This window comes from Mesoplodon bidens (assembly GCF_964165515.1).
Source record: "Mesoplodon bidens genome assembly, chromosome: 3".
Taxonomy (NCBI): Eukaryota; Metazoa; Chordata; class Mammalia; order Artiodactyla; family Ziphiidae; genus Mesoplodon; species Mesoplodon bidens.
Window position 1 is genome coordinate 50,353,720 of NC_138178.1, and position 10,230 is coordinate 50,363,949.

The window sequence follows — 10,230 nt, forward strand, 5'->3', positions numbered from 1 at the left end:
CATGTACCGGAAAAAAAATAAAAATTAAATAGTCTTACCACCTGCCTCAGTAATTGTATTACTAAGTATTTACCCAAATGAGCTGAAACTTATGTCCCCACAAAAGTCTGCACAGCTATATTCCTAACTGCCAAAACCTGGAAGCAACCAACATGTCCTGTAATAGGTGGATGGATAAACAAACTGTGCTACCTCCAGACAATGAAGCGTTGCCCATTTGATAAAAAGAAACAAGCTATCAAGTCACTAAAAAATATGGATGCGTCTTACATGCTTATTGCTAAATGAAAGAAGTCAGTCTGGGAAAGCTGCCTACTGTATGGTTCCAATTATATGACATTCTGGAAAGGCAAAATTATAAAGGTGGTAAACAGATCACTGGTTGCCAGTACTTGCAGGGGGTGAGGTTGAGTAGGTGAAGTGCAGAGGGTTTTGGGGGTGGTGATTCTGTGTGATACTGTAAAGTACATGCAAACTAGAAAAAAGTTATTTCGGAGATCCCAGAATGGAATAAAAAATATGACAAACAACCCAACTGTATTACAAATGTGTGAAACAACCTTATTAAAGGGGGCTGGCGGGGGGGAGAATAGTGCTAGCCTAAGTAACTCTGGAAATGAGGGGGATCTGAAACACCAAAGAAGAAAGTAACTGCACGCAGCACTGTACTCTAGCTGATAAAGTTGTTTTCCTTGGGGACATGGGTTAACAATTCTGATATTGCTGTGCACATATACTGGAACTGAACAATTAAGTAAATGGATGGCAGATGGCAGGAAGCAGTTCCTCACTGTTGGAGTGGGAATTTACAGATAAAGGAGGGGAGAAGGCTAGAACGAGCCATGCAGTAGTAGATTGGAGTTGGAGATATCAGTATGAACTCATGTTTAGCTTAATATAGATATAGATGGGTACATATAGAAAAATTTATAGATATGTATATATACACAGATTAGTATATACACAAATATTTCCTTGCTCTTTCAGCTGAGAGGACCTAGAAGCAATGCCATCCCCATAGGAATGAGCACACCTAATGCCCAGATCTCGGTTCCTAATACCATTCTCCAATGAAAGGAACCAGGGCTGCTTAGAGAAATGGCAGATTCGAGGACTGGAGCAGGAAATATACAAGATGAGTTTGGAGCATCTTGTAGCTCCAGAAAATAAGGGAGTGCTCAAAAAAAAAAAAAAAAAAGTTGATGTGTCATAGGGACACAGGAGCCAGCTGAAAGAGCTCCCAGTGGCCAAAGCTGGAAGAATTAGAGCAAGAAAATTAAGTAGCATTGGATTATAACCCAAAGCATGAAATAAATATCCATGAGGCCATACTGATATAAAGTAATGATTAAATAAAGAAATAGAGGGGCTTCTCTGGTGGCGCAGTGGTTGAGAGTCCGCCTGCCGATGCGGGGACACGGGTTCGTGCCCCGGTCTGGGAAGATCCCACATGCCGCGGAGCGGCTGGGCCCGTGAGCCATGGCCACTAAGCCTGTGCGTCCGGAGCCTGTGCTCCGCCAACGGGAGAGGCCACAACAGTGAGAGGCCCGCGTACCGCCAAAAAAAAAAAAGAAACAGGGAAAAGAGACAAATCCACTGTGCAGAATTCCAAATAACTTATACAGATACTCCAGCCTCAAGGAGCTGGTAACTTCCCACTTCTTTTTTTTTTTTTTTTTCAAAACACCTGAAATTTTACTCATGGTACGAAAGTATTTAACAAGCGCCACGTTGGTACAAAAAAACGCACAGCCTACAGCTAGCTCATCGTTTAAAACCAGAACAGCCAAGTGAAAAGTCAGTAGAGATTCTTATTTTTACTTTAAAAATAAAAACAACAACAAAAAAACAACTAAGGTACACATTGGGAATTGAACTACTAGTTTTTCTTTCTAGAGAGGTGACATACATGTTTTCTGGTCAGTAATGTTCTATCAAACATTGTACTAAACCAGTGTACTAAATCCAAGCAGACAGATGACCAGTAAAGCTGTTTGCTATCTCCTACTGAGCTAGCCCAGTGGAACACGATCTTGGTGGGATTATTTTGACAGCAAGAAGGAAGTGCAGAGCCCCCACCCCAACAGAAAACCTAAGGAGCTGTTTTACATAGAAAGGGTTTGTTTTTTTTTTTTTTTTTGCGGTACGCGGGCCTCTCACTGTTGTGGCCTCTCCCATTGCGGAGCACAGGCTCCGGATGCGCAGGCTCAGCGGCCATGGCTCACGGGCCTAGCCGCTCCACGGCATGTGGGATCTTCCCGGACCGGGGCACGAACCCGTGTCCCCTGCATCAGCAGGCAGACTCTCAACCACTGCACCACCAGGGAAGCCCCATAGAAAGGGTTTTAAGCAAACCTGCACAAACTCTAACATGCTCTAAGAAAAGGAAACCTTTTAGACTACTTCCAGCATACATTCATTGGTGCCCAGTAAAATAGGAACACCAACATAGAAAGCATTTTTGCTTTCATAGCACTAACAGCTAAAAAGCACACAGCAATATAATACTTTGATCTTTAAGTGGGTAATCATGGAAGTTCCAAGATTATATCCACTAGGTTAGCCTGAGTATTCATCTATAAAAATATGTTTTCTAAAACATATAAACGAGTTATAGAAACAATGGGACTACATCAGGACCAGGAGAAGACAGTGAAGTGATACAAGGACTGTACATGTAAGACTAGGAACTGATTTTCACAAGTACCTTTTTAGGTAAAGGACAACTCTAAGTCGATTCCTACAGCCAAGACTATCTGTGATAGTAGGAGTTTCAGAAATCTTGAGATGGGCACCTAGCTTGAGTTAAACCCTAGATAAATACTCCCAGTCAAAAAGCCCAGAGGCTGCAGGACTGAAACTCTGACCCATATAAAAAGCTGTGAGTGCACAGAAAGCCTGGTGGGACATGCAAGGCCTGCTGGGCCAAGAGAGCTGGTGATGGTGGGCTCTTCCAACATGGACACACCAACACGTATGCTGGGGAAGTGCCCCCCCAGGTGGAATGCTGGACTTGGGCTTGGTGCAGGAGCCAGACTCAGAAGCTCCTGAAAGAGGTGTCTACTCAGGGAGGAGTACTAGGGTTACTGAAGACAAGAACGTGTCCCAGGAAGGTCAGGTCATTTTCTTCTGACCCATCAATACTTAACATTAACGAAGAGTTGCAGAACAGAGTCAGTCATTCCAAGATGTATTCTTCTGACATCATCAGCCAAAGCCTCTCCCAGTCTATTGGGCTGGTGATGTCTAGAAAGATCCCATTACCTGGAGGTGGGAACTAGGGCCGCAGATTGTTCTGGGAAGCTGTCATAGAAGATGATTTGCACAATGAAGTCACCACTAAACCGCTGCTTAAGTCCAGTCCCCGGCCTTCTTTTTCTGCTCTATAGTCCAGAAACATTTCTTTAAAAGCCAGAAAATCCGTAAACGTGAGCAGCATGTCGAAAATGTCACCAGCCACTTCATCTTTATGGTGCTGTAAAGTTGTAGTGAAAGCCGCCATGTTAAATCCAGGAATCCGCTCCAACAGCTGTTCTTCTATATACTTTTCTACCAAAGAAATATATTCATTGAAAATAGGTGTGTAGGTGAGCTTATTCTCTTCTGTGTCTTCAAACTCCTGGTAGTACTTGTCCATGAAATTCCTCTGTAATAACTGGAACTCATCATCCATGATAATGTCTTCTAAATATCCAACCACAGCATCAAATTCTGCATCAGAGGCGGAACAGAAGGACAGCGCGAAGCTCTCTTCCTCTAGGGCGTCCATCGCCGCCGCCCCATCCACCGCGCGCGGGGCAGCGGGCCCGCCGGGCTTCTACCCCGCCCGAGGCCCGGGCGCAGCCTCCGCTCTGCTCCGCAGAGCCCCACCCGGCATCGGGAAGGCCTTGCAGCCGAGGCCTCGGCCGGTTCACGGCCCAACCGAGTAGCGCCTGCGCACGATGCCCCGGCCTCAGGCTCCCTGGCTGCTGCCACGCGCCGGCCGGGCCTCACTAAAGCCGCCGCTGCCGCCTCGGAGTCCCGGCGTCCTTTCCCGCGCCCCCCGCCTCCCGTCACCAAGGCCTCCGCGACCCCTTCGCCGTCTCGGGGCTCTCAGCAGCCAATCACAGGCGTGTCCCCACTTCTTAAGTCACTTCCTTCCACAGAGGAAAGCATGGAAATGGGGGAAGGAGTAACTTGACGGGGCAAGAACCTGACAAACACTACCTGAGGCAGGTGATCAACATTAGCATTTAAGTGATGTCACGCTGATAGGATGACCTTTGATATAAGATGAAAATGGCATTTTACTTCTGTAGTCTTCCTCCAAAAATATACTACCCCCATCTAATGATGAGAACATCAGACAAATTCCAACTGAGGAACATTCTACAAAATAGCTCACCAGGAATCCTCAAAACTGTCAAAGTCACCAAAAGCAAGGAAAGTCTGAGGAACTACCACAGCTAAGAGCCTGAGGAGACATGACTACTACATATAACACGATATCCTAGACAGGATCATGGAACAGAAAAAGGACATAAGGGGAAAACTGAGGAAATCTGAATAAACCCTGGACTTTAGTTAATAATAATGTATCAAAGTTGGTTTATTCATCGTAACAAACATATACTATCATAAGATGTTTTAAAAAGGGAACGCTGGGTGTGGGAATACAGGTACACTTACTATCTTCACAGTAATTTTGCAAATCTCAAAATATTCTAAAATGAAAAGTTTACTTTAAAAATGTTGATAGTCTTTTCCCAATTCACACACACACAAAAATCAAAGAATAGATTTTTCTTCCGTTTTTATTAAAATTCTGCTGCAGAAGCAGTGGATGAGCTAGTTACTAACCACACTGGAGAGAGTAAATATCAATTAAGTCCATCTTGTTTAATGTAGCATTTAAAGCTTGTGTTTCCTTATTTATTTTCATTTTGGATGATCTGTCCATTGGTGAAAGTGGGGTGTTGAAGTCCCCTACTATGAATGTGTTACTGTCGATTTCCCCTTTTATGGCCGTTAGTATTTGCCTTATGTATTGAGAGAGTAAGAGATTTGGGTTCCGCTTCTTACTGGCCACGTGATTTTGGGAAAGTCAACCTTGCCGAGCCTCAGCTCTCTCATCAGTCAAATGGGCTCATGATACCCACTTCCAGGCACAGTGGAGGAATTAAATATCATAATCTATGTCAAACACATAACACAGTGCTTGACATAGAGTAAGCTCAAGAGGCTGTTGCTTTAACGAGCTAGCCAGTGTAGATTGATTGACTAAACAAATGTCCTGGTAGTAAATAGATTTCAACAGAAAAACTCAGAATATATACAATCTCTACACTGAGTCCTTCATTGTGGAGGAGAGAATGACAAAGTCTTACTCTTAACCCATCAAGCATCAATATCAGTTCCCAAAAACATTCAAACAGGTATCTACTCCAGGTTCAAGCGATACAGTCTAACTCACAGAAAGCCTTTCTGGTGGGAGAGATTTGGAGATTTCTTCTCTAATCTGCTCAGTCTGACTCCAGGGCTCAGCCCATACAAATGGGTCTTTAGTCCCTGGCCCTGTGGGCGCAGCCTGAAAAAGGCGCTCCCTCTCCCTTCTCTCCACCCTGCCCCTAGTGCCTTCTTTTGCTCTGCCTTTCGTTTTGCTCCTTCATGCTGAAACCCCTCCATGCCTGTCCTTTGAGATTCAGCTCTGCTCCATGGTCAAGTCGTGAGAATGGAGAAGACAGTTAAAAGACAATCAAACTCTAGGCACTTGCCTGGTGGCGCAGTGGTTAAGAATCGCCTGCCAATGCAGGGGACATGGGTTCGAGTCCTGGTCCGGGAAGATCCCACGTGCCGCGGAGCAACTAAGCCCGTGCACCACAACTACTGAGCCTGCGCTCTAGAGCCCACGAGCCACAACTACTGAAGCCTGCGCACCTAGAGCCCGAGCTCCGCAACAAGAGAAGCCACTGCAACGAGAAGCCCGCGCAGCACAACAAAGAGTAGCCCCCACTCGCCGCAACTAGAGAAAGCCCTCACACAGCAACCAAGACCCAACGCAGCCAAAAAAAAAAAAAAAAAAAAAAAATTACGCCCAGCAAAGGGTTCACAACCACTAGCAAACCTCCTTATATGTTATGAAGCTCACAGGGGAGTTTCATTGTAAAAGGCCTCCTTCTCTTCCCTGGCCTCAGCAAGGGCAGCCTGCAGGACAGGAGGAGAGAATAGGGCAAGAAGGACCACCACTGTACATGTCATTTCCTAGAAATATTTTACATACACATTTGTGAGGAATGAAAATGCTACGTATGTGATTATAAAATTTTCCATCGGGCTTCCCTGGTGGCGCAGTGGTTGAGAGTCCGCCTGCCGATGCAGGGGACACGGGTTCGTGCCCCGGTCCGGGAGGATCCCACATGCCGCGGAGCGGCTGGGCCCGTGAGCCGTGGCCGCTGAGCCTGCGCGTCCAGAGCTTGTGCTCCGCAACGGGGGAGGCCGCAGCAGTGAGAGGCCCGCGTACTGCAAAAAAAAAAAAAAAAAAAAAAAAAAAAAATTTTCCATCCATAAAGCTACTCCTGGTTTATCTAATACATGGAAAATGGGTCATTATTTTGTGATGTCCCCAGAAGTGACTCACAGGGATTTGGCCACAGGAACAAATGTGAGAAGCACTGCCTAGACCTAAGGCTCACCACACTGGTTTAACACATCCATAGAAAATAGACACCCCAGACTGCGGGCTTCCGGGCCTTTTCCATGTTTTCTGATCTTGTGGAAGCAAAACTCCCCTGAATCTAGGCAGACTGATATTCCCTATAGTTTTTACTATTATCAATTAATTGCAGTCATCTGACTTACAGCAGCAGACCCGGATCTAAACACTCCAAACCTGTATTCTTTATTGAGGGTGGGGATAGAAAATGACTGATTGATGATTTAACTCACCTCTGAGAGGGAGCCCTCAAAAACTTCTGATATCTAAGCCAGAGTTCCATCCTAAAATACAGGTGAGCCTTAAGTAACATGGCTTTGAAATGCAGTTTGAACTGTGTGGGTCCACTTACACGGAGTTTTTTTCCAACAAATACAGCATCTGTATTTTCATTATACAGATCTTTACGTTAATTAAGTGTGGGAAAAGCCTGCGTTCAATTAGAGATCACATTATGCGGACTCAAAAGAACTAGGGCTTGAATCCTGATTCTAACCAAACTGTTTGAGCTTCCAGCCCTTGGGTGAGTCGTTTACCAATTCCTTTGTTTTTGAGGCAGAGACTGAGCATGAGAGGATTTTCGACTCCACGGGAGGTCAGTGCCCCTAACCCCAGCGTGGTTCAAGGGTCAAATGACCCATCTTACCTGGCTCTTCCAGTTAAACGTCTTATATTTAGTTTCCAGTAACGCTGCACATTGAGTTATCCTCAGACCCCGTTCAAAACTCCTCGGCCCGACTCCACGGGGCAGCGAGTGGCTGGCGGAACGCCGAGCATCCGAGACGGGAAACGCGAGCGGAGCTGCCGGCCCGCGCCGCCACCCCCGAGTAGCCCGGAGCCTCGCCTGCGGGCAGCGGGCCTGGATACCTGCGTGCGGCGGGGGCGGGGGCGGGACCACGCGCACGCCCGCCTCCACCCCACGCCTTGGCCGCCTCGAGCGTGCGCGGCTTGCTCCACGCCTATCTCCCCTCGGCGGCGCGCTCGTGCTGCCCGGCAGAGGGCGCGCGCGCGGCGAGGGTGCCGAGGGGACCGCGGTGCGCGTCCCGCCAGCCTCGCTGCTCCCCTGCCTGCCTGCCCGCCGGCAGGTGTGCTTCTTACAGGCGAGGGTAGGAGGCTTTCCACTCGGAATATTCCCGAGTGCAGCGTGGCTGTAAAACCCATTTCACCAGAGGATAGTGAAACGAGAGCGCACTCATCAGCCAGTGTGGGAAACCAGTGCTCAACATCAGCTACCGGCCGCCTTAGGACCACGGCAGCGCAGGTGCAATCCCTCTGTTCCTCCACCTTGGAAGTGCCCACCAAGCATACAAATGCCGGTTCCCCACCACCCTGCACGTGATCACGGCCCTGCTGAGTGTCTGGCGGCGGACATCGCAGGCCTGCACCGCCCACCTGCACTACAAATGGATCCCTGTGAGACAGCCACGCGGCTGACATTCGCTCCTGCTTCCAAGGAGCAATAGGCTTCATTGACTGGGTCCGGGAAAAGGAAGGCAAGGTCCTGGTCCACTGTGAAGCTGGGCTTTCCCGTTCGCCTGCCATCTGCATAGCTCATGTCATGGAGACAAGCAGTTCCGCCTGAAGGAGGCCATTGATCACATCCAGAGGAGGAGGAGAGTGATCTTGACCAGCTTTGGCTTCCTGAGATCCTGCCTCGCAGCCCCTGCCCCGGGCTCCCTTCTGCCCGGAGGGTGCATCCCGCTCTTCATGTAAAGCCCATTTGCAGACACTGAGCCCTGACGTGCAGGGTTCCTACTGCACGTTCGCTACCACCCGCTGGACAGCCTCAGAGCTCACCAGGAGTTCCATGGCCACGTACACATCCTGCTAAAACTGGGATGGGGGAACCAGCCCAGCCCCAAGAACAACTGTGGTTTTGTTTTTTAAACTCGTGGACATTTTATGGCTGTGCGGTACTGAATTGCTCCCTCTGTCAGGCTGCCCCAGTGGGGTAGAGTGGCCACCAGGCTTGCAAACTTCAGACTGACCTTGAAGATAGGTTCTCAGAGGGAAGGAAAGCCAAGCCGCTTCAAGAGCACAGCCTGTGCTGACTAACTACTGTTCTTCCAGATCCCCTGCCCTCTCAGGACTAACCAGTCCTTGGATGTCAAAATTTGCCTTTTCATTTCAAGCATAAGGCAATAAATATCGGCATCCACGTGGGAGAAGGCAGTTGCTAGACCAGGAGAAAAGGCAATTACAAAGCCAACTGATTTTGAAGGAAGCACGATTTCCACCTTATTTTTTTAACTTTGGCTGTCTCAGTATCTGTCTTTGTTGCTTCAGGGCATAAGCTGATCACCGTCTAGTCAGGAGAGTAACCTGCAGGGTTTGTAGGGACATGAATATATAAGCTGATTGGAACCCCTTGAGCCCACTGGAGGCAGATTCTCTCCAAGGGGAGGGCTCTGGGGTGAGAGGAAGAAGCAAGTAGCCTGTTCCTGGGACAGCCGGGCTTCCCGGGACTGAGCAGGGCCATGCCAAGTGGGAGACAAAGCTGGTTAAATACTCCATGCTCTGGCCAGCAAAGGCCTGAAACCAGGCACGGGACAGGCCTGAACTTCTATGTGGAGATTTGGAGGCTTCAACCAAGGGGAGAAACAAAGGATACAGAGGCTAGGAATAAGGCTGACATGCATTCTCTTACTCTGGATCTGTTCGTATTAGAAGCTACATGTGAACGATGCTGAAACCTCATATTAAAACAGAACTGGCAGTTATCCCACTGAAGAGCTGAAAAGTTTTGATTCCACCTCTTCCTTTGTTTCATCTATACTCTGAAATACTTTTCTATGGTTTCTTTGTTTTCCTAGCAACTTGGAATATGCTATCTGGAGTGCATCCTTCTCTTCCTTCTCTTCCTCTAATAGGAACCTGTTTTCCCTACTAACTTAGGGTCTTCAAAGCACAAAGTTAGGTCTAAATTATGGAGCTCTGAACTGTCTGGAATACTTAGGATTTATCTGGAATAGATACTGTAAATCATAAAATGTGACAAAGAGAAAAGTCAGAAGGTAAACATACAGAGGTTCCCTTCTAGCAGTTGGTCGTGGGATGTGTGCTGTCCCACTGACTGGGGAGGAAATGGTATAGAGTCAGAGCAAGACTGGAAATAGATTTTAACACTGGGCAGAGCCTCATTCCCCATTCACCATACCATCACTAAGACGTTCCCTGTGGGAGCCAGCACTGCAGCGGACAAGGTTTTAATTCCCTGAAAACACCCAGGCTTCCCAGAGGTCAGGACACTCCAGGCACTGCGTGGAGGCTGGGTACTGTCCCCATCCCCTGGGCACTGCCATGCTCAGTCTCTGAACCCAGCTGAGCCAGGGTTAGGCTACTTGCTTCTTCCTTTACTCCAGAACCCTTCCCTTTAGACAATCCAGGCCTACATATTCTTGAACTGGACTTGGAAAACTCAAAATCCACTTAACTCTTCCATGAGGCAAGGGAAGCCTGACTTTTACTGCCTGAAACTCAGCCCTCCCTCTTCAAGATGGGAAGGAAAACCTGCCTCTCATTCTTTCCTGATGAGCTTA

The 10,230-nt window shown here is 47.8% G+C and overlaps 1 protein-coding gene across 1 annotated transcript; it reads right to left on the reverse strand.

Moving 5' to 3' along the window:
• Positions 1 to 1,797: 1,797 nt before the first annotated feature.
• On the reverse strand, positions 1,798 to 4,117 carry LOC308614998 (ADP-ribosylation factor-like protein 2-binding protein). The gene has a single exon (XM_081229884.1). It carries the CDS (start codon positions 3,767 to 3,769, stop codon positions 3,278 to 3,280), a length of 492 nt encoding a protein of 163 aa, XP_081086010.1. The 5' UTR covers positions 3,770 to 4,117; the 3' UTR covers positions 1,798 to 3,277.
• Between the last annotated feature and the right edge of the window lie 6,113 nt (positions 4,118 to 10,230).

Bases quoted from the DNA above. Each gene is read 5' to 3' on its own strand.
- LOC308614998 (XM_081229884.1), bottom strand. From the start codon at position 3,769: ATGGACGCCCTAGAGGAAGAGAGCTTCGCGCTGTCCTTCTGTTCCGCC.